General features: G+C 41.2%; 1 protein-coding gene across 1 annotated transcript in view; it reads right to left on the bottom strand.

Moving 5' to 3' along the window:
• Positions 1-25,720, bottom strand: part of Atp8a2 (ATPase phospholipid transporting 8A2) — a 651,599-nt gene that overhangs the window by 47,594 nt on the left and 578,285 nt on the right. The window contains exons 34-35 of the mRNA XM_047553899.1: positions 8,025-8,113; positions 2,244-2,348 (exon numbers count right to left, since the gene is read on the bottom strand). Of these exons, the coding sequence (XP_047409855.1) occupies positions 2,244-2,348; positions 8,025-8,113 (194 nt within the window). The remainder of the gene's footprint in view (positions 1-2,243; positions 2,349-8,024; positions 8,114-25,720) is intronic.

The raw sequence follows: 25,720 nt of genomic DNA on the forward strand, positions 1-25,720 counted from the left end.
TTTCCTGCAAAATGTAGTTTAAGATTTAGAATTTAGAATTTTGCTTTAAAGTTCCCAGTGTACTTAGAGATTACTTATGCTTGTGCCAAGTGCAATGGTACACACACCTGTAATATGAGCTATTTGGGAGGCTGAGGCAGGAGGATCACAAATTCAAGGCCAGCCTGGGCAACTTAGTGAGACCCTGTCTCAAAATAAAAAAAATAAAAAGGGCTGGGGATGTGGCTCAGTGGTAAAGCACCCCTGGGTTCAATCCCCAGTACCAAAACAAAAACAAAAATTAAATTACTTATGTTTGCTTAGCAATCCTATGTATGCTTAAGAATTCATGAGATGCAAGATGAGCTGTAGATTTCTTCCAAATATGATAAAACTTATTGCACTTGTTAAGTTTTTAACAGGTATTAAGGCAGATATGCATTGTATAGAGCTTTGAAACATTTTCCAATTTCAATTTGCTGCAGTTCCCTACAGCTCAAACCTATGAATGTGATTTTTTTCAGGTCTCAAAAGAATGATGCAAGTTTCTGAAAATCTAGTAGGTACTGAGTTCTGTGCCTAAAACTGTATGACAGATAAAACAGCCCTGCCATTGCCTCAGCCTTGTGCTGCACTGTGAGGCAACTACATGCAGACCTGTTGTAAACTCAGCCCCCGATCCCACATATTTACAGTTTTAAATTTATTGAAAATAGTAATTTTTGTCTTGGTGTCTGGTAATTTCTTATGGAAACTAGCATTGCCATACGATAACTGCTTAATGCACTCACTTATTAGAAAACAAGTCATAAATAAAAACCCCAAACCACAACATCAACTACATCCTCTAAAATCTCTTTCCTAAAGTATCTAGAGCTATTTAAAATAATACTCCTAAAAGCCTTTCAAAACATTTGCATTCTCCTTCTTTAAAAAAAAAATACGCTTTGTCTTCATTTCTTTAAAAGATAGTACAATATCCAAATAAGTACAATATAAAATAAAACAAAGCAGGAATCTCTTAGATGTATTCAACTTTTAGATCTTCATTTCATTAACACTTAGCTACAGATTTCTTTTTAGGAACTTGGAAGGAAAATTGTACAGAACTTTCTAGACATTCCTTATACCTAATGGAGTAGTGGCTTTCTATTACACAGATGTTCTTGGTCCCAGGGAAATCTCCTTTGGCAACACAGATTTTAAACAAATGCACTCTAACAAAATTTTAACCTATGTGGTGAAATAAACACTACCCCTACAGCCTACTGCTAAGTGCCAGAAGAGCAGGCTGATGCTCCACAAGAGGTAAGGACAGCCAGCATCAGCTTCCCATGAACTGTCTCAATTCAGTAGAAAATAGTAATTCATTAAAACGACCCCCAACACTAGGTACAACTAAAGGGATCTGTAACAAATTTACACAAATAAGTAAAAAAACACTTATTCAGCATGCACACCTTCATGACAGATGCTCAACCTTGAGTATAATGGTTGGGCCTGCAATTCAAAGCCTGACTTTAAGATCCTCTTTGGTAAGACTGCTAAATATGCACTCTTCTACCTTAAAATAGCATTGCTCCAATGTCAATTCTCTGCATGTAGCTGTTTTGCTCATGCCTGTTTTAGTTTGTATATAAGGTGTCCCCCAAAAGCTCCTGTGCTAATGTGGGAGGTGCAATGATTAAATTATGAGAACTGAAACCTAATGAGTTCATCCTAATTCAAATGACCCAAGACGGTGGTAACTAAAGGCAGGTGGGGTGTGGGAGAAGGAAATAGGTCATTGGGGATGTGTCTTTGGCCCTGGTGCCTCAGTCTCTTTCTCTGCTTCCTAGTTTCCATGAACTAAGCAGTTTTCCTCCACCATACCCTTTCCATGATGGTTTGCTTCACCTCAGACCCAGAGCAAGGGAGTTGGTTGACCATGGACTGAGACTTCTGAAACAATAAGCCAAAATATACATTTTCTCCTCTAAGTTGTTGTTGTTGAGTATTTTAGTCACAGCAACAAAAAGCTGACTGACACAATGTCCAAACTCAATAATACTCCCAGTCCTATAGCTGGGACCAGGCCAGGTAAGCCAGAGGGTGCAATTTAAATCTCACCATGATGACATTCTTAGAGAATAACCCAAAAGCTTAAATCTGAGCACACTGCTCTCATCAGAAACTTAGATGAAGAGAAGAAATACAGGAAGGAAAAGTAGGGAGAAGGCCCCAAAGTCCTATGTCCTTTAAATAATCTGATGGAGCTACCCCACCTCTTTCCATTAGCATCCCGCAGCATCGCTTTTCCCATCACTCTGGTCTTGGTTTCCAGCTCCTGTACCTCCTCCAGCAATGTCTTTTTGTAGGTATGCTTGGCCCTGTATCAGGAGGAAAAGACACAAAGAACATGGCATGTCAACTTGACACATCTGTGAAGACTGGTAGCTCCCTGCCTAACATACCTGGATGCCCTCTGACTGAGGCTGAGGTTCAGGATACTGTGGAACATGCACCACCTCTGTGAACAACATGGATGGGCTCCACCTCCACAGTCCAAACACATCCCCAGGGCTGCCGACAAGACCCAGAGCATGAACTTCAGCAGCCATCCCCCAAAAGGCTGAAGGTCTATGGACCAGGCTGAGGAGCTGGCCACTCAAACCAAAGACTAGGTAGGATCCATAAAGACCCAGGAGGTGGTGCCTAAAGCTTCCCACTGCAGGATCTGAAACCCCAGAAGATGTTTTAAGTCTTCCTCCTGTGGACACCTGCTGGTTCCTTGATGCTTACCCAACAGCAATCAGAGAACACAGAGGTCAGCAGTGCCCGTTCCTTCTTTAGTGTGAAAAGGGTCACTGTCACATCAGGAATGGGGTTTATGATGCCAGAGTACTATCTTTTATTTCCTCATCAAATAAATCTTGCATCTGTGCCCTGGTATTTTTAAAAAATTGAGCCTAAACAAAGCTAAAATTGAGCTAATGGTTGGAAATGATATAGATTTTTAAAAAATGGTATTTCATAAGGACAGGCTAGAGAAGGGAAAAGAAACACTGTAAAATGAAAAGGTTCATAAGCTAGCAACACTTTGCAGGTTTCTTTATTATGGAAAGCTTTGCATCACTTTCTTTTCAATATAAATAAATGAGGGGAGTGTGGCTAGGTACCAGGACTCCAAGATACAATGAGAACAATTGAGCACATCTGTACAGAAGTGAAAACTGTGTCCTGGGAACATTCTGAAGATATGGGCTATTTCTGCAGAATCACATTCTCCCACTGCCTGTCCTCTGCCTTCAAGAACAGAAAGCCTGTTAAGATAAGACTGAGTCATCTAACACTCCATGTTAATCTATAATGGTGTATTAGCACCAAGACACAGTGTATATGCTTGTCATCCTTTCCCACAAAGTAAACAAGAGAAAACCACACCAGTTTTAACACATAATACCTTAATTACTTCAAACAGTGTCCTGAGACTTGGGATTGATAAAATACCAGAGTTCAATGCAGATACTGTGGAATTTCAATTTAAACAATAAATGAGAAAACAGCCAACATCTTTCTGGAAAGGAGATAGTTGCAAAGGATGTTAAAATGTGTACTGGTCAATATTACTGACTAGCTGGATCCCAAACTCTACCTTTTAACTCTTGGGCTTATGGGGCTGTATTGATAATAAGCCAACTGAATGGCATGTCCCACCCCATTCAGAATCATCCCACATATGCAGTTCCAGGAGCTCATGTCTGGCTGGTCCTGAAAAATAAATACACTGTCTTACTTTTTCAGGACCATCCTCACTCATCCTCCCTTCCTCCTGCACAGGGCTGTCAATCTCTAGATTGGCCCCCATTGTTATCTTCTGGACCATCCACATCCAAGAGTTCCTCAGCAAATTTGATAATATATCCACTAGGCTGGCTCCTCTGAGCTAGTCTGGAAACAACTGCTATTTGAGAACACAGTATTGCAATGTTGGGAACGATTTGGCTATTCTTTATGCATACAAGCCCTTGAAAAAAAAGGATTCTAGCAATTCGAAACCATTTTCTGGAGTACCTTTTCCTAATAAGGGTTGAATTAGAAAAATGAGTCTAAAATCTTTGCTGTCAGAGTCTACATAAAGGACTAAAATTTCACAGTTATGGGTTATTAAGTCAGACTTCTAAGTATTAGCCACTGATGTGTAATTTAGGTCTCACCATAAGCCAGGTTCTGGATTGCAGCTTTCACAGAGAATAAGCCTGATTATCTGTAAAGGCGTTATCCCCAGTGTCCCAAGGCTTGCTATGTCTCACCCCATTCAAGATACCAGAGACCATAGAAGGGTCAGAGTTGGGGTGACTGGCTACTGACAGAGGATTCATCTGTGAGCTTTCAGATACAGTTAAGGGTATCTCCAGGTTCTTAAATAAAAAGCTTGGTTTAGGGTCTTGAACTTTCTTTTCATCTTTTTGAAACGTTTTTCTGGACTCTTTTTGAGTATAAAGACAGAAAGTCTAAAGGAAATGTTAAATTCTAACTGTGGATGAAAATGGAAATACAATGTGCTCCATGAGAAACTAGTTTAGTTAGAATGTTAAAAAAACAATCGAGGCCCATTTACATACATAAATTGCTTATTACCATTTATTGCCATTTAACTGCCTATCTGGGATTGTAAGAAGGAAATGAAGTCATTCTGAGCTTGGGGAATGTATTGTGTGATGCTGGTAAAAAGCAGGAGACAGAGATCAAGAAAAGAAACTGGTTCCTCTCTGTTCAGCGGCCTTGAGCTTTGTATTATTTTTATAAAGCAAAACTGACGAATTTCTCCTAGATTAGAATCTGTATGTGGCAGCTTACCTAAGCATGCTGTCATAGGTAAACATTTTGGAAGAGTGTAAGCTAAAGAGTATTAAAATAGTTCTGGGTAATTTACACTTCATACTTCTAATAAGACTGCTCATTAGCCAGGTATCACATGTGATCAATCAGTTATTTAATAAAAGATAGGTTAGTTTGGTTCCTCATAAAAATTCTAGTGAACAGGATAATAGGGCAAGCAGTTTATGACAATCCAAATCTGACTTAAGATAGTCTAATAATGGATCTTCATCCAGAAAGTTGACAGACTTTATGGAAAAAATGACTGAATTACCTCATTCTGTTTCTCTCTTCTTAACAGTCCAGGTCCTGAATTGGAAGTGAGAGACTGGGCAAAGAGAGGGGGAAAATGTGGAAAGATGGAGCAACTCACTCACTTTCTTAGGTGCTCATAGAAGTCTATTTGAATAAGGCAGCAGCCAGGTGCTGGAATTTTAAAGCCCTTTCAAAAGACAACATAACCAGCCAGGTGGAGTGGTGCACACCTGAAATCCCAGTAACTTCAGAGACTGAGGCAGGAGGACCGCTGGAGCCCAGGAGTTTAGGACCAGACTGGACCACACAGACAGACTTCATTTCAAAAAGGAAAGAAAAGAAAGAGAAAAGAAAGAAAAGAAAAGAAAAGAAAAGAAAAGAAAAGGAAAGAAGGAAGGAAGGAAGGAAGGAAGGAAGGAAGGAAGGAAGGAAGGAAAGAAAGAAAGAAAGAAAGAAAGAAAGAAAGAAAGAAAGAAAGAAAGAAAAGGAAAGAAAGAAAGAAAGAAAGAAAGAAAAGGAAAGAAAGAAAGAAAGAAAGAAAGAAAAGGAGAGAAAGAAAGAAAAGGAAAGAAAGAAAGAAAGAAAGAAAAGGAAAGAAAGAAAGAAAGAAAGAAAGAAAAGGAAAGAAAGAAAGAAAGAAAGAAAAGGAAAGAAAGAAAGAAAGAAAGGAAAGAAAGAAAGAAAAAGCAAGCAAACGAGCAGGAGAGTGGGCAAGCATTACCACAGAATACAAGACCAAGAACTCATCCTCTGAATATTCCAAGGCAAGACTGGAACACCCCAGCAGTACTAGTGGAAGATCCCTCCCATCATGCACAGCTGTCAGTCACATTCTGTAGAGCTGGGAGTTGGAGCACATGTGCAGGTTTGAACCCAGCTGATTATTAATTTCTGTCCACTAATTTAAAACTCTTTGGAGGTTCAAGGTACATCATAGCAGTAAATATCTGCCAACTGAAACCCAATGACCAGGGGCTGTGGACAACCAGGATTAACCCTTTCATTCTGTGCGTAGGAAGGGGAAGGGGAGAACAAATATCATAAAAACCGAACATGTTTTCTAAAGGTGCAGTCCACAGGTAAGCACTGTGGCCTCCCCAGAGGTGAGCATTCATAATATGATTTCTCCCCTTGGGATGAGCCTCCAAATTTACTTGCTTGCACAAATATTTTGGGGTTGGAGTAGAAGAATATAATATGGGCCTCATGATCAGAGGGACAATGCCCAAATATATTCTCAAAATTCTTGTTTTTAGAGGGGGATAACTATAGTTTAGACACTAATTAGACACACAAATTGGGCATATTCTTTGGGCAAGTGCCCCAGAAGACAGTTAATAGACACTATTCTGTCCAAATAAAATAAGATAAAAACACAGTTCAGGAGGTGTTTCTGGAAGTATGAAGGGCCCTCTCTGGCTCAGCCTGGATCTGAGCTGCCACTCCTGAGAAAAGTTGTATTTGGGCCAATGCTGGGACTGAACAGAAGCCTGCAAGGTCAACCTTCCCTGCTTGCTCCCAGCTTCCACTGGAACATCCTTTGCAGGGCCCTGAACCCAGCTGGCAAACTCCTTGGAAAGGAAATGACACTTTACTCTTTCCATATGGTGGAGCAGGAAGCAGTGTCATTTAATTTATCATTGTTAAAATGTAAATGGTGCTAATTTTATAGTGCTGGTACGACAAACAGAACCCAAAACAAGTCCTATTGGAGGGAACCAATAATTTGCTTTATGGTGACAGGGAACTTGTATTTGGAATGCACTGGAAAGGATTCAGAGAATAGATAGGGAGGCATAGAGACTCTGTAATCTACAAATACTCTCTTTGAATAGAAGAAAGATTCTTTTACTAACATCTCATTTGGCAAAAGTCATCCCATTAAAAAACAAATGTTTTCATGACATTAATTTAAGATAGGTGGGCTGGGGATATAGCTCAGTAGTAGAGTGCTTTTCCCAGCATGCACAAGGCCCTGGGTTGAATCTCCTGTACTGCAAGAACACATTCTCAACTTTAAGATAGCTGAAATAAGACAGTCTGAGACTAATTTATAAGCATGTTACTAATTCTCAATCATTACAAATTGAACAAGTCATCTGATGTAGCTAAGTCCATGCTGCCATGCTGTATTTATCTAAAATTGTCAAATTCGGCTAGGGAATAAACATATTGTGTGCCACCATTGGGCATACTGGCTCAAAGAGCAAATAGAACTAATATTTTCCTGCCCATAATCCATGTTTCATTTTCAAAAATTCTGATTCTGACATTAATAGAACATAGTTTTAACACCTAAAGTTAAAATTATTCTTACTAATAGTTGAAAAACTTAATAAGCAAAGAAAACAAAAACAAACTATTTGCTATAAAATTCCTTCACCCTTTTCTTGCAGCATTAGGTGTCCTTGGTTGTCAAGATAATGCCAAAAAGAAGACTTTTTCAAAAGACATCCTAAACTGTCAGGCAAGAATAATTCTTGTTGAGTGTGGGAGGAATGGGAATATAAAAATGCAATCTGATGTCTTTTCCTGGAAGGTTTGGATTAAAGTCTTGATTCTCTACCTCAGGGTCCTGAAATAATTATCCTTTGCCCAAAGGAAAGCCAAGCTAAGAGTTTCAATTTTCAGGGATTTTGGCAACTATTTGTAGGAGGCACTGGTTGGGCTAACTCACACCTAACTAAATATCGTCTTATTTGGAGTGAGATTTTTGTTGTTCCTGGATGAAATTAAAATTTGCATTATCTTGGGACTCAGTTGCTTCTTTTACATTGTACCCAAGACATTTTGGAAACAATGAATTTTAAAGCATAGAAGCAAAAATTGAGCCCGAGTTATTTCCTATTTCCCTTAATATCCTGCGACAGGGATATTATCACGAGAGAGATGTTGTTAAGGACAGGGCTACAACTTCATTTTCTACTTACGCTCTCCACGCCACATCTTCGATCAAACATGCAGTAGGAACCAGAAATAATCCCAACCAGAAGTATGCAGAACTCAGGACCATAGCTGCCTACAAGAAACAGAACACACATGTGTTGACAGGTTTTCTTTCAAAAGAAACATAATTCAGTCAACATAAAACCTCCTACAACACAAACACACACGCGTGTGCGCGCACATACACACACACACACACGCACAAACAATAGGAATTATTAAATTCTGTAAAAGGTAAGACAAAAACCTAGGAAGGCTGTTAAGGGGGACAGAAGAGGGTGTCTCCCTTCTGGATCTCCATTGGTTTTTACCTCTGTTTTTTAAGCTGGATCTGTGTTGTTCTCTACTTTTTAAGGAACTTCCAGTCCCTTTCTGAGCAGAATGCTGTCTAGATCCTTCTTTGAGAGAAATGTTGGAGCCAATAGGCTCCTTTAGAATACACTCTGCTTCACTAGTCTCCTCTCATTCCTTTGCCCATCAGATCACTTTCCTTCCCTGCTCATTCACTCACAGACCGGCATCCAAGTCACAGCCACTCTGGGGAGTCAGACTAGTGATTCTCCCCACTCAGAAGAGGAGAATTCAGAGGTTGGAGTCCTTCGTTGGTGTCCAGGAAGTTAATTTCATAGAATTAGGTAAGTATCACAAAGATATCCTGTGGGGTTTCTGGGTGGACTTCTTCAAGATGACAGAATGTGGTGTATATTGGCAAGATAAATGGGGTTTCAACAGATGAAGGGTAGAGGGAAGGATCCCAAGGGAAGTTCTGATGGTACGGAAGAGCAGCGGAGGGTCACAGCTTTCCATGGGACCTCCTTGCTCCTGGCAGGCTGAGTTCGGGATAGTTTGGGAGGTAACAGGGAAAGAGGGTTTTGAGGGACAAAGCTGCATGGCTGAGTTCAGTGTTAGGTGAGAAACTCTGGACAGAAGCAGAGGGAGAGAGGAGCTTGCTTGGAAATGGGGGTTAAAGAGTATAGATTCTTAAATTTTGTTTTGGGATGAGCCGAGAATGGGAGAATGGAGCTGGTGGGCAATGGGAAAGCTGACTTCGCAGGGCAGGAAAAGTCCCAGAGTTAGTGTGAGTTCATGCTCAGTGGGTTTTCTTTTCTGGCATCCTCCATCATCTGATCCAATGGGTTTTGTTAGAACTTGTTACACAGTGGGACAAGGTTTATAGGGGACATGAGAACAGAGAGGCTGAGAATGAGTAACCGTGGGGACCCTTGCAGGGACTGGGCTTGGAGGACCCAGAGCAGCTCTGTCTAGGCTACACAATGAGGGCTGGATTCACTCTGGCCCCAGCCTGGCATCCGAGAATCAGCTCGTTCTTTGATTTCCATTTTCTGTTCCAAGGAGACAGCCATACACGCTACAGCCCTTGTAGCTCCATCTGCCCCGCGGGGCCTTCCCACCGTGTGTCCTCATAGCATCCCCACCTTCAACCTTGAGCACCCATGCTTGCCTTTCTGGCCAAGCCCACACCTAACCACAGCTCTTTGCTTCTGAGCTCCACAAGTCCCTGGGCTTGTGGTTCTTGGCATTTAAGACAACTCAGTTCAGAAAGAGTGATGTTTGAGGTAAAAGGGCCCAATTCCAATGCTGGCATGGGAAGACCTGCTTCCCTTTTCCAAAAATGAGAATACCAGCTTTTGAAAGAAAAATTTAAAACCTTAAAAATATCTGAGAACATTGTGCCACATGAATTGCCACTCTCATTTGATCCTAAGAAAGGAATAAAATGTATAAAGAAAAAGCAAGTCAAGAATATTCCCAAGAGTTCCATACTAGCAAATAAATTAAAAATAAATGCCTAAGGAGAGGATTTATTAAATATATTGTGGTACCTACATATAATGCCCTTCTCTGCAGCCACTAAAGAGGCATATAATTGTATGTTTGAAATAGAGATGACGCATTATATTTCTTTTTTCTTTTTTCAGAAGTTCCCTTATCCAACTGAAGAACAGATCCAACTAAGAAGAGCACACGTGCTTTCAATCATCTTAGCAAAATGTCATTAGCTAAAGTAACCAAAGACAATTAAACTCATAGCATGGAGGAAGTGATGGAAAATCAGACACCACATCCAGAACCCAGAGGAATGTTGCCCCTTTGGCCTCATTCTGTCCCCTAAAAATCTAACATTCTTTCTCAACAACTGCCCACTTCTCTCCCCTATGAAGAGAGTATATGAACTTCTAGACCTTTGACTTAATTGGTACTTACCTTCCTGTGATGTCCTGTGTCCATAAATAAACGTGTCAGTTTATGTCAGTAGATTTAAAGATTCTAGCCTGATGAAAATGGGGGGGTGGGGTGGGGGGGAATCCCCTCTGTCCCCACCCAGTATACCCATGTTAGTGCATCTTTGAGTTAAGTGTTGGGCATGATGCATATGTCAATATACAATGCTGTGTGCCATCACTTTTATAGTCCTGTTCTAGTATGTTATTGCCTTTAAAAAAACTCTGGGATTTCAAAAACAGTGGGGTGGCCTACCCTTGGTAGATTTGAGTAGCTACATGCTTATGTATTCTGGAAAAACAGAATGGTATATCTAACAAGAATCTGGATGACACGATTAGAGATTTGTATTCTCATATCACTTTGTATCTCTACTTTCTGTTTCTTTTATAGAAAATAAATATTGCTTCAGTGACAGCAAAACTTGCCTTCTCCCCTACAACCAAGAAAACCACAAGGAAGGGGTGGGATAGACTCGTTGGAAGACAGAATCTCTGGAGCCTGGTGGGACTTGGGGTTTGGCACTCACAACAGATGCTCAGGCTGGTGACTGGCCCGTGGAAGGGGGATCTGTGCAAGCTCTATTTGTGAGGATATGTGCAGGGTCACCCCTAGGTATATTTGTCAAAGAATACAGTCATTTCACAACAACAATATATTGTTTAAAATAGATTCTGGAACCCCGGGAACTTTTGTTGCTAAGGGAAGAAAGGAAAATGAACTTTAAAATCCCTATTGGAAACATGAAGACCCCATTCCAAACTAACAAAAGTTAAATGGAGATTTGAAAGTGTTATTATTTTTCTCCTTTGGGGATGGATGGGGACACTGGAGATAGAATCCAGGGCCTTTTGCTTGCTAGGCAAGTGCCCTACCACTAAGCTACATTTTAGCCCTTTTTATTTTTTTATTTTGAGGCAGGGTCTCATTAAGGTTCCAAGGCTGGCCTCAAACTTGCCATCCTCTTGCCTTAGCCTCCTGAGTAGCTGGGATTACAGGCCTGCACCACCATGCCTGGTTTCTGTTGTTGGTTTTTAAAACAAGGAGCTGTGAATGTAATGTGTATATAACTAATCTTAAAGGTGTGCCTCAGAAAGGCTTCTGACCCAATTTTCACAAATTGAGATTTGGAGTTCTGAAACCCTTCTAAGGCCACAGCTTTAAAATGTTTATTGAGCTGGGCTAGGTGACAAATGGCCCTTAATTACACCCCTCCCCCCAGTGCTATTAAGTAAGATTTTTATAAACATCCTTATGATGTGCTAACAGTCCCGATGGGAAGAATGGACCTTTAGTTAAGATGACTCAACTAGCAGCTGCTAACCAGTTAGGTGCCAAATGTGTGGGACCCTTGAGGTAAGTTATAAGAAAGTGAGGCTCAGGTGGGGGAGATTATTTGATAAATTAGGGCACAGGCTGATGAGAGCCAGATGCAGTACTGGAGTCTTGTCTGATGTCAAAACCAATGAACTGGGCTGCTCTGCCTTGGATTAGATAGGGGCATAAACCGAGGTCACCCACAAACCTGGGCATCAGGGATTCGTAGACATACCTATCCACAGTACCCCAAGGACAGCCATGACCATGAAGGTGGTACAGCCTGGAAAAGGCTTTATAAAAGAAGCTGGAATGACTGGAGCAAAGTCAGGCCGTGACTTTGAAAAGATGGGATAAAGACAGAAAAGGCAACAGTTTACCTGCAGGGAGAAGGAGGCTAGGATTCACTGAATACCACCATGTGGCAAGGCTTTTGGTAAGAACCACACTCAATCTGCCAGGGACCCCATTTTACAGAAAAAACAAAACAAAACAAAACAAAACAAAACAAAAGCCATCCACAATTTCCCTCAAGCACCTGCGGCCAGCCGGAAAGGAGAGTCATCCCGTTCCAAACAGAGGTCCCTTGGTCCTTGGACCCTGATCCCTCCCCTAAGTGAGAGGAGGAATGAGCCTCCCTCCCACCCCGCACCTGTATCTCCAGAAGAGAGAGAAGAGAATGCATCTAAATTTAGAGAGAGCAGAGTACTCCTGGCAGGCATTTAACTTCCATTTAACACCTCCTGTACCAACCTTAAATTTTAGGTAAAAGAAAATTCGGAAAACTTTTGATGTTACTAAAGCAAGAACAAAAGGGAAAAAAATTTCCAGTCAATCCCTATTCAGCAATAATAACACAATAACACCTTAACAGGACTCCCATAGCACAAGAAATAAAAGCAAGAATCAATAACTGGGATAGATTCAAACTAAATAGCTTTCTCTCAGCAAATGAAACTATCAGCAATGTGAAGAGAGAACCTACAGAGTGGGAGAAAATCTTTGCCATTCATACTTCAGATAGAGCACGAATTTCCAGGATATATAAAGAACTCAAAAAACTCTACACCAAGAATACAAATAACCCAATCAACAAATGGGCTAAGGAAATGAACAGACACTTCACAGAAGATGTACAAGCAATCAACAGATATATGAAAAAATGTTCAGCATCTTTAGTAATAAGAGAAATGCAAATCAAAACTACCCTAAAATTCCATCTCACCCCAATTAGAATGGTGATTATCAAGAATACTAGCAACAACAGGTGTTGGCGAGGATGTGGGGAGAAAGATACACTCATACATTGCTGGTGGGGCTGCAAATTAGTGGAGCTGCTCTGGAAAGCAGTGTGGAGATTCCTTAGAAAACTTGGAATGGAACCACCATTTGACCCAGCTATCCCACTCCTTGGCCTCTACCCAAAGGACTTAAAATCAGCATACTACAGAGATACAGCCACATCAATGTTCATAGCTGCTCAATTCACAATAGCCAGATTGTGGAACCAACCTAGATACCCTTCGATTGATGAATGGATAAAGAAACTGTTGTATATATATACAATGGAATATTACTCAGCCATAAAAATAATAAAATTATGGCATTTGCAGGCAAATGGATGAAATTGGAGAGTATCATGCTAAGTGAGATAAGCCAATCTCAAAAAACCAAAGGATGAATGATCTCACTGATAAGCGGATGATGACACATAATGGGGCGTGGGAGGGGGACAAGAATGGAGGAAGGAGGGACTGTACAGAGGGATAAGAGGGGTGGGAGGGGTGGGGGGAAGAAAAAAAGATAACAGAATGAATCAAAAACTATTACCCTATGTAAATGTATGATTACAAAAACGGTATGCCTCTACTTCATGTACAGAGAAACAAGATGTATCCCATTTGTTTACAATAAAAATGAATTAAAAAAAAAGTTATATTAAAAAAAAAGAAATAATTTCCTTTAAGAAATACATATATGCCTAGGAATAGAAGTCCTATAGGTAGAGCAAAATGGCAGCTGAGGAAGATCTGTAGTGACAGGATCCTCACAAATATAGAAGTTTGAACAATTATTCACACACCAAACTACCTTCACAAGGGATAAGGGAGGAAGGCGAGAGACCAGAGTGCCTAGTTTATACTAAAAGATGCATTGAAGAAGAAAATATTTGCCAGATCACCCCTCACCCACCTCCAAGCAACACAATGTGTGGGCCTACTGCTTGGGAGAGGAGGTAGGAATTAGGAATTAGGTTCAAGTCTTAGACTTGATTCTCAGTATCCAACACACCATGGTGAAACCTGGTATTGGGCAAAGCACCATAATTTCTACTGCCAGGCCAATAACTGTGGACTGGACACTGGAACCGTTAGCAAGGTGGCAAAAGACTATCTCTACTACCCATTCCTTAACCTTGAGCAACAGAAGAAGTACAAGATCCAATGAATGCAGTGAATGGGAAGCTGGGCAGGAAAATTACTACAAGACTGTGCCTTAAAGTTTGGTGCTGGGCCCACTATAATAATAATACCTGGCAACATGCAGAAATAAAAGACCCCTATACTCTGGTCAAAGATCACAGGTAGATCCTCTAGACATGACCTGGAATGATGAGACAGAGCCCTGCATGGTGCTGCAACAGACTTGAATTTTGACCTGTATCATTTCCAGCCTTGCAGTGGGCCTGAGACAAACACCCCAAGTTTTCACAGTTTTCTGCAGCCATGAGATCCAGGTGCAACCCAGTTTGGCATCAGCCTTGGGTAGCACAGTTATTACTGGTCACTGCTCATATACAAGCCTCTAAATACCTCCATAACAGTAGCCAGAGACATATTCCTGTGTAAGATCAGTTTATCTTTCAACCTGTACACACACAAAAAACAAAACAAAACAAAACAAACAAACAAACAAAAACACAATAACAAATACAGACCAAGCCCTTAAGAATAACTGGATTTGTAAGAATATTCCTCCCGGATCCCTTACCTTTCCTCCTAAAATTCTTTTCCATTCAAAGACCAAAGAAGCTTCACTTTTGTATTTGAGGTTTGGCTTCCTAAAAACCTTGCTTTCTATGAATATGCATGACAAAGTTTAAGTAAATCCTCTTCTCTTTTTACTGTGAACTGTTTTAGGGAAGGTAGCAACATAAGCTGTGAATCTGTTTGCTCAGGGTGGCTCCCTGTGATGGTGCACAGGGTTAGGAGTTGTACATTCCTTGAAAAGCTTGCCTTGCACACTGTCCTCTGTTGAGAATGCAAATTCTCAGAACATGTAGAAGGACAGCTTAGTGTTAACTTTTTGATGCAGCAAGAAGGAAAATACCATGATCAGACAGAGTCCTCAGACATAGACCATACTAACGTGCCACAGAAGGGAGGAAGCAATCCCAGGCTGAAATCTAGTTCTTCATTTCCTGTAATCATTTACGCCCACTCTCCCCCATACTAACTGCCTATTGCCTGGTGCCAATTTTAAGCTTAGATTTACCGCAAAGGGGGGAAGGCCTCTCAGTTGGATGTTTTGCAACATTCTCTGAAGAGGATCCTTCCAGCACTCATGTCAGAAGCCTGGTGAGAATGCAGATGAATTTTCAAACAATCCAGAGATCCCATGAGCATCTTCATACGTACAACCATTCACAAACTACCCCCATGCCTGATTCTGATGTGACCCCACTGGCATGTCAGGGCACACCTACACAAAGGAGATTTGAACCCATAGCTTTGGGCATAAAGATCTGCCAATTTGGCCTCACCATTACCTGTGACTGAAGGTGGGAGAGATTAAATAACCATCTAAAGATACCATTCCTACAGATGTAGCAGCAGTACAAACACAGATAAAACAAGTACCTTCCTTTTGACATTGGGCTTTGCTAATTTTTTTTGTGACTTAAGCATAGGGAGCTTTATTGATAAAACTTACTATTGTAAAATCCCTCAAGTCAGGGGTGGTAACTTGATAGAACTTGATATATGTTTCTCAAAAGCATTCCCTATTTTCTTGTGTGTGTGATGCTGGGGATAGAACCCAGGGCCTGGAGCAGGCTAGGCAAGTGCTCTGGCACTGAGCTATGTCCCCAGGCTTCCTCTATGCTTGTGACAATCATATCTACCCTGCTAGAGATAAGGCAATGTTTTCTGGGGGTTATAATTTAAATATACTAAAATGCACAAATCTTAAGTATTTAGTCTGAAGACTTTTGACAGCTGTCTACACCTGGGAAACAACTGCCCACAATAAAATATAGGACATTTATGTTTCTCCACTGAGTCCTCTCCACCCCCAAGAGGCAATCACTGGTCCTGATTTCTGCCACTACAGCTAAGTTTGGCTAGAACTTCAGTTAATTGGAATGACAGAGTATGAATGCTTTTGAACTTGGCTTCTTTCACTCAACATAATGCCTTTGGGATTGATCCATTTGGTTGCATGAACCTGTAATTCATTCTTTTTAATTTTTGGATAGTATTCCATTGTGTGAACATACCACAATTTGTTTATTCGGTCTCCTGTTGACGGACGTTTGGGTTGTTTCCAGTTTGGGCCTATTATTGAGAACAAGGCTGCTATGCACATGTTTGTACAAGTCTTCTTTTGTGGACATATGTTTCCATTTCTTTTAGGTAAACACCTGGGAATGGGATTGCTCTGTCATATGGAAAGTATAAGATTCATTTTTTTAAAAACAGCCAGAGAGTTCCTCAAAGCAGCTGTTTGAACAAAGCCATGGTGTGAGCATTCCAGTTGCTCCAAGTCCTCGCCAACATCCAGTACTTTTTTACTTTAGCTACTCTTGGGGTTCACTGGGGTAATGATATCATGCATGAGTGCAGACTACACTGAGAAACTTTACCACCATCCCATGTGCTAAGTAAGAGGAAGCCCCAGGTGGGCCCGGGGAGCTGCTCTCCACTGAGTGGCAGGCCAGCCCAAGAGAGTTAAAAGCTCAGAAGAAAACCCTGCAGTAAACAAGGACCCTACCACAGGAATATAGCATGGGGTACCTTTTGTTTTCAGTTCAGTGATATGTTTAAACTCTTGGGTATTCACTAGACTGGTGAGAAGACATTTCCCAAACACATGTGGAGGGGCAGAGTATTGTTACTATAATTTGCCTACTTACCAGCTTACCAGAGGGAAAGGTGAGATCCTAATATATCTCAAATTCTCTCTCTCCCCCATCCCTTCCCCGCCCCCACTGTGGTACTGGGGATTGAACCCAGGGGAGCTCTACCACTGAGCTGGAGAGCCTTGTTAAGTTGCTGAGGCTGGCCTCCAACTTGTGCTCCTTCTGCCTCAGCCTCCTGAGTTGCTGGGATTACAGGTGTGCATCACTTACCAGGTTGTTCCTCAAATTCTTAACTGATTTTCCTTTCATAAGTAGTGGTCATTTAAAATTTTCACTTTTTCTCTTTAGCAGATTTACCTAATTTTAGAGAACAAATGGTTTGTCTAATCCAGTAGCTGTATTATTTGTATTTTCTTGATTTCCAGTAACTTGGCTAAGCCATGACAGTTGCACCTCAGGAACTTCAGGGGTGGTCCAGGATGCCAAGAATACCAAGGCCTTATATAAAATGGCATTGCAATTGCATAGAACCTACATGCATCCTCCTCCAGACTTTAAATCATCTCTAGGTGACTTATAATACCTAATACGAGGTCAATGCTTCTGAAATAGTTGTTATACTATTGTACTGCTTAGGAAATAGTGACAAGAAAAAGTGACTGCATATTCAGTATGAACACAAATTTTTTTCTCAAATATTTTCATCTGGGGTTGCTTGAGTGTGCAGATGTAGAGCTTGTAGATAAGATCAGGAAGGCTATTTGGATTCAAGACAGCAATTCTTAACACCATTCTGCATAGGGTGTAGTATGGGAAAGTTAAGGCAGGGAAACAGTATATTGCTGCTCTGGGGCCATATGACTCTATATTTCTAAGGTGAAATGGGCAGGTTTGAAACTGGTACTAGGTAGTTTAAAACAAACAGTCTGGAGTCTCTTCTACTTCAGGAATAACATAAAAAGAGCCATGTTCACCTAACACACACTGTGGTCTCTACTACCCCTGTGGTGGGGGCAGCTGTCCAGATGCCAAGCCTCTGCACCAGCTGTGATCCCCTCTGGCAGGGGTGAAACTGCAGCTTCCAGAAATTTATGCTGGGCCCTGAACATCCGTGGCACATGGTGTATACTGTGTGCTCATAGGCACTTCCGACCATCATTCTTTCTAGGCTGCAGCCTAGATCTTTGTGTGGTTTTATAGAAAACCAGGCAAGACACTGTGCTGACACAGCAAAGCTATCTACCTTTCTGAAGAGAAAAAATGAAATGTCTAAGAACTGCAAAGTCCCTGATAATTTGGAATATTCTATTTTACATGAAAACACATACTGATGAAAATGAGGCAGACGACCATTTCTCCTCATCACTGTGAACCCTGAGAGGAAAGATGGGCACCCCCCCACACACCATGATCACAACCAGCTGCATCTAGAAGGTTCAGGGTCAAAGGGACTGGGCTGGGCACAGTTAAAGCTGCTCTCTTACCCTCCCACCATTGCCCAGGGCTTGGGGCCTGGAATAGACACTCTCATTTGTTTTCTGGTGGCTGTGGTATTTGCATAACTCCTGGGCAGCACAACCTGTGGATCAGTCAGACTCCCAAAGGGGGTCAAGGAGGTGATTTGCACACCCATCCTTTCAGAGAGGGGGATGACCTAGCTGTCTAATAAAGAGCCTGCTGTGTGCACAGCTGAGGAAGAGCATCAGAAAGGAACAAAGAGAGTGACCAGAGAGGCTCAGGGGCAATGAGCTCTGCAAAGGTCTGGATTGCATAGTCTTGAATTTGCTTAGGCTACTGTACAAAATGTCATAAACTGAATAGAGAGCCTACAGAATAGGAGAAAATCTTTGCCACTTGCACCTCAGACCATTAATATCCAGGTTATACAAAGAACTCTAAAATAACACATACACACAAAAAACAAATAACCCAATCAATAAATGGGCAAAGGAACTGAACAGACACTTCATAGAAGATGAAATTTGATTGGTCAACAGATATATGAAAAAATGTCCAACATTTCTAGCAATTAGAGAAATGCAAATTAAAACTACACTGTGACTCCATCTCACTCCAGTCAGAATGACAATTATCAAGAATACAAATAACAATAAATGTTAGTGAGGATGTGGGAAAAGGTACATTCAATATTATTAATGGGACTACAAATTGGTGCAACCACTGTGTAAAGCAGTATGGAGATTCCTCAGAAAACTTGGAATGGACCCATGATTTGACACAGTTACCTCACTCCTTGGTCTACACCCAAAGGACTTAAAATGATCATACTACAGTGACAGGGCCACATCAATGTTCATAGCAGCAAAATTCACAATAGCCAAACTATGGAACCAAACTAGGTGCCCTTCATCAGATGAATGTATAAAGAAAATGTGGTATACATACACTATGGAATATTACTCAGCCTTAAAGAAGAATGAAATCATGGCATTTGCCAGTAAATGAATAGAACTGGAGACTATTGTGCTAAGTGAAATAAGCCAGTCCCCCAAACCAAAGTCTGAATGTTCTCTCTGATATGCGGATGCCAACTCACAATAAGTGGAGAATTGCGGGGGTAGTAGAATAGAAGTTCACTGGATTAGATAAAGGGGAATGAAAGGAAGGAGGGGGGATGGGAATAGGAAAGATTGTAGAATGAATCGGACATACCTGTCCTATGTTCATATATGAATACATGACCAGTGTAACTCCACATCATGTACAACCATAAAAATGGGAAGTTATACTCCATGTATGTTTGATATGTCAAAATACATTCCACTGCCATGTATAATTAAAAATAAAAAATAAAAAAAAATTTAAATGTCACAGAATGGGTGACTTAAGCAATTGATATTCATTTCCTCAGAGGTCTGGAGGCTGGGAATTTGAGATCAGAGTGCCATGATGGTCAGGTTCCTTAGAGGCTGACTCTGTCTGGCAGACACCCTATCTCACTATGTGCTCACGTGACAAAAGAGTGCCAGTGAGCTCTCTCATGCCCCTTCTTATAAAGGCACTAATGATGATTCCTGAGAGAGTTTTGACTGGGAATTGGATCCAAAAGATTATGATCTGCTCCAACTTGTCAGGAGAAGATTTTTCCACTGATATTATCAAGTAGAAGAGTCAAGTTGCATGCTGCTTCAGAATTCCCAAATTGATAATGCTAATCATTTGCTTATTAGTGACAAACAGAAAGTGTTAACACTGATGGTGGTGCAGATAGAAAGTTAAAACCTGCTCTATAATTTTTTTTGATGGTACTAGATATTGGACTCAGCATCATGCACATGCTAGGCAAGTGCTCTACCAATGAGTTACAACCTGGCCTTTTCAATTTTTATTTTGGATCTTTTGAAGTCACCAAGGCTGGCCTAAATTTGTGATTCTTCTGCCTCAGTCTCCTGAGTCACTGGGTTTACAGGTATGTACAACCATGCCTGGCTAATATCTTTTTTTTTTATGCTCAAGTACAAGCACTACTCACTTGTGCTAATGCCTAGCCACTGCCTCATGCTTTTGTTAAACAATTAAGGTAAACCTTCTCTCAGTGTGGCATGGCAAGCAATACTTCTTATCTCTGTAAGACAATATGCAGAGTATGCACTCAGATGGTTCTCTTTGGTGATGAAGAATGTTCACCAACAACTTTGTGCTCAAATAGAAAAGAAAAAAAGGAAGCAATAATTGCTCTCAAAAAATGTCCATGTAGTTGCACATCAGAAGTCTGCCTGATGCTTGCAATGTCACAGCCCAGGAAGAGAAGGGGCAATTTCAGTGCAAATTGTGTTCTACAGCCTTAGCTACTTCCATGGGGCTGAGATGTTGGTGAGGTCTCCATCATCATTCAGTCAAACAGTGGTAGAACAACCAGTCCTTTGCCATATGCTTATCTTATTCTTATCGTGGAATGCAAAGGCATTTTAGAACTGGGGACCGTTAGGCTTTTCTGTAGATAGGAACCACAGCTGAAGACAGATAGTAATTGTCTCTGATGGTGATAGAGACTTCTCCCACTCTGAGAGCTGGCCTTCTAGGTACTCCAGGCAATCCGCCACTCATGGGGTTTGATAGGGGTGACCCTGGAAGGACAATCTCCCCAGTCTCTACTTTTCTACTTGGAATTAATGATGATGTAGATGATGGAAATCACAAAATTCATAAAATGTATATACATACAAACATACTCCAAATATGAGGCATTTTATCTCACTAAAAAGTCCCCATCAATCACACCTTTGTACATTCATAAAACTCTTAAAAAAGCTAAAATGATCTGGAGATTCATGTATCCTAAATTAGGACTCCAGTGTTCTGGTCATTACATTAATTCACAAGACAAACCAGACATATTTTCCTGGATCTTCAGACTCACCCACATATTTGGGAAACAGGTCTTTTCTCTTACAACCAATAACATTTTTCACAATACATCTGATTGATTTCTTTTTACCTAAACCAGGATCTTGAAATAACTATCACTTTTGAGGTACAATGACACAGGACAGAACCCAGACCTCCCATGTGTCCTCTCTCTCTTCCCGTGTAGGAGGCATCCATTCCATGGACAAGTCTGAGGACAGTGGAGTTAAGAGTCAGGAAGGCCCATCTGGGATTGAAAATAACGTGGACATTAGCTGGCCCACCAATGGCGTAGGACATTCTGGGGTCATGTAAACAGGAGATAAGCAAGCTGGGGTGAACAGGGAAAGCCTGGAGTAAACCACCCTTCCATCATGATTTTTCTGAGATCTGGGCTCCTGTTGGTCACCACTGTGAATCAAAGCTGTTTTTCCTTCCATCTGACTGCACTTCTCAGGTTGTCTCAATTGATATCTCACAATTGAGATCTAAGAGAAGGACTCTCAGGAGGGGAGAGACATGCCCTTGGGAACACAACCACTGCCTTCTGTCACCTCACTATGTGACAGTGAACGGGGACTGAGACAGCAGGGTCATGGGGGCTCTCAGTGACAGTCCCAGTGGCTGAGCATGGTGGTAGAGTGAGGGCTTTGGTTTCAGACAGACCCCGGATGAAACTGTACCTCCACGCCTTAGACTGCAGCACCTAATTAATCTCTCGGTGCCTCAGCTTCCCCCTTTGTAAAACCAAGAGCATCGGTGCCCAACTCAGAGGGCTGTCAGGTCTGGCATACAGTTAGCTGTGTTTCTATTCCTGCACATTCCATGTCAGCAGAACCCCAAGAAGCCCTGGGGCTAACCCTTCAAAAATAAGCATATACTTCTTCCTTCCTCAAATTCTACCTTGCTCCCCCAACCCAAACATCTGTATGGTGCCTCGTGCTAATCTCGAGACAGCTCTGACTGTAAAATGACTTAGCTGGAGCAAATGAGCTCAGAGGCTGGCTAACGGTACCAGGCGTCTGAGTCCCTGCCAGCTGGCTGCCATCCATCCCTCAGCCAGCCTGCCCGCAGCAGAACAATCCGGGGACCCCGCGATGAGACATTTTCTCCAATGTTTTCTTTAACTCTGACAACTGCAACTGAAATTTAGCAGCAGCTTGTAGGCCCCTAGGGATTCCTTCCACATACTTTCCCTCTCTCTCTTCCCCGCCACCTCTGGTCTTTCTCTGCTTTTTACCTATTTTTACTCTTCCTCTACACCAAAGTTCATGTTTCTCTTTTTAATAGAAAAAAAGTGTTTGGGGGGGAACAAAAAACTTAATAAAGATTTCATGATAACACAGTGAAGACTGGATTATCTATTGTGGGTGCCAAATTAAGAAATTAAAATAATGGTTCTGCTGAGGGTGTAGTCCGTGGTAGGGTGCTTGTGTAGCATGTACAAGGACCTGGGTTTGATCCCCAGTACTGCACACACATATACAAAATAAAACAAAAAACAAAGAAAACCTTCTTATGTTGAAAGTTCACTTATTTCTTTCGTGAAACTAATAACTAATAACTTCAGAGCAACAACCAACCTGCCTTCCTTTTGCCAGCACTGTGGAGTACTCCTTATGTTGTCAACCTCTCTGTTACTTAGTAGAGACATAAAATCGAAGGAAGCTCATTTCCCCAAGACAGCCCCTGCAGTCATCTGCACATATTTGACAGAACATGGTGCATGTCATTGGACTAATTATTTGTCTATATACACACACTGCTGGATACAGTACTCCCCGTAATTACTCCAAACTCTCAAGAAGGGCATCCCAAATAATACACATGGACACTATTTGTCTAAAACCAACTCTTACTTCCTCCCACCCCTTCTCTAGCATATCTTATTTCTGCCAACGACAGGACCAGCTTCAGGCACAAGTGAGAGATGGGCCTTGGTATCAGCTTCTACTCTCTTCAATCAAACCCTTCTTTCCTGGATACTCCCATATGTATCAAGTCTAAGCCCCACACAAAAATCCTGCAAGGGAAATATTATTTAGTAGGCTCAGTAGATGAGTGGCCCACCCAAGGTCATAGGGTAAGGGGCTGAGTCAGGATCAGAATCCAGGTCTCTCAGATTCTAGAGCCAGTGTTGATTTCAGAGATAGTTTCACAGATCCATATTCTTTGTTATGTTTTATGGTACAGGTGACTGAACCCAGGGGTGTTCTACCACTGAGGTATAGCCACCATCCTTTTTATTTTTTTATTTTGAGACTAGGTCTCATTAAGTTGCCAAGGCTGGTCTCAAACTTGCCATCCTCCTGCCTCAGCCTCCCTAATTGCTGAGGTTACATATGTGTGCCACCACATCTGGCCATAGATCCGTATTCTTAATCGGCAACTGTTTTACTGTCTACTTCATAATTTACCAGCACTTGCTTTAGTATGATTTGCTAGTATTTCAACAGCTTTTATTTTAATCAGTTGCAAGCCTTTAGATAGGTGTAATTCAGATTCCATATTTAGCCCAGAAATCCTAGTCTAGCTAAAATAGATATACATTAATTTTTTCCACTACATTTCTGACACTGGTCTTTTTCTACTCTACCTAAAATGTATTATTTTAAAATGATGATTTTAATCACCAGGTTGTGTGCAGAGACTGTCATTATGACCCTGCTGTGCCACTGTGTGCACTGAGCAAGCAGCCATGCATCATCACTCAACATAGCAAAAGTTGCTCCATCTTGGGTGCGGTTAATAGATGCCAAGGGGCGCATCCACTAACAGAGGGCTGAAACTCTGGACAGGTTGTGGGACTGGATGGCTTTCATAGCTCCTTGTTATTTCTGGTAGGACAAGTCCTATTAAAGTTAGTACTCATGAAGCAAAATGGTCAGTATTCAAATCATCCTTCAGGCATCAACAGTTTCCAAAATAATCATTTTTATAAAAGGGCAGTACAAGAAGAGTGCATCTCTAGTTGACAGCATAGCATTTCTCTAGGGATTTCAAACTTGCAAATGCTCAGAATGAACTCCCCTAGAGATACTAGGATTCTTCTGAGAATTTCCATAGAGACAAATCTGCCACACAGGGGTTGTAGACCATTTTGATGCTCTCCAGGTTCAGCTCTTGGAGGACAATGCTCTTGCTCCTCTCACTGTAGCCAGCAGAGCATCATGGATACCTCTCCTCAGACCCTTCCTTCATATGCAATGTTCAGGACAGCCTAGCTGTGAAAAATTTGCTTGACAATGACTTATATATAGCAGTCTAGTGTCCTGGTCACTGATGGCAGGAAGGTAGTCTACTCAATATGAGGTACTACTCAATCCAGGTGGGAAATGTCAAATTAGACCCTATTTGATAGTACAGGCAGACATCTATTCTAGGTAGATAAAAGGCTTCATGGTGATCACTTCCTGTCTGTGGTGATTGGTTCCAGGATTCCTACAGATACCAAAATCCATGAATGCTCAAGTCCCTTGTGTAAAATGGCATAGCATTTGTCTAGAATCATGCACATCCTCATGTGTGCTTCAAACCATCTTGAGATGACTTACACTACCAAGTACTAAGTAAAAGTTATGTAAATTGTTATATACTGTGTTGTTTAGGGGATAATGACAAGGGAAAATGTTTATATGTTCAGTATAGATGCAGTTTTTTCTCAATATTTTTAATCAATATGGTTAGTTTAAAAATTGTATGCAGAATACCTGGGAACACAGGGATGATTGAATTTAAAAGTTTTTAGAAGGAAATAAAGGATAATACATTTATTACCTTGATTAGCTCTAAGAAAATATACAAACAGCAAAACCCACAAAGGAAGAGATGAGTTTGACGGTATTATAATGAAAAACTTTTATACAAAAGATACCACAAATGAAGCTAAACAAAAGCCACAAATTGAGAGATTGCCAGTGTGCATTCCATTCCCAATTACCCTTGGGAAACTCATCCAGGTCCATAAACGGATATGTTCAAGAATGATTGCAGCAGCATTTTTGGTAATTACCGAAAAAAAGAAAGAGAAAGAAACTTGAAATGTTTATCAATAGAAGAAACAAATTTGGGCATAGTTATATAACTGAAAATGGCATTAAAATGAATGAACTGCAACTATATCACTGTAGATAAACTTCAAAAACAGTCCACCCGTCTTGAGGAGAAAGGTATTGATTCAATTTATATATATAAAGTTTTGAAACCCCGCACAGCCAACACAGTGTATTATTTACATTTTCTACAGGTTTATACACATAGAATGCATACAGGAAAACTGTCAACTCTAAAGAGAATATTTCTCTGCCAAGGGGAGAGAGATCAGGAGGGCAGCTGGGGGAGGACTCACAATATGGTTAATATCTCATTTATTTTCAAAAAGACATTAAGCAAGTGGCATGGCCTTTGTCTCTGTGTGAAATTTGTCACAGATTTTGGTGAGTTTCATTCTTGGACCCTAGTGCAGGCATGGCCCAGTGGTATGAAGTCCAGCATAGATGCTGGTGTTTTGTTTGCATCTCTATTGTGTGATTCTGGGGAAGGGACCTAGGGTCTCATGAATGCCAGGCAAGTGCTCTATCACTGAGCCATAACCCAAACCCCTGAGACGCTGGGATGGCCCACAGGTGTGGACTCACCATGGTTTAGTTCCGTGGGTGCCATTGACAGGAC

Source organism: Sciurus carolinensis, chromosome 5 (assembly GCF_902686445.1).
Source record: "Sciurus carolinensis chromosome 5, mSciCar1.2, whole genome shotgun sequence".
Lineage (NCBI taxonomy): Eukaryota > Metazoa > Chordata > Mammalia > Rodentia > Sciuridae > Sciurus > Sciurus carolinensis.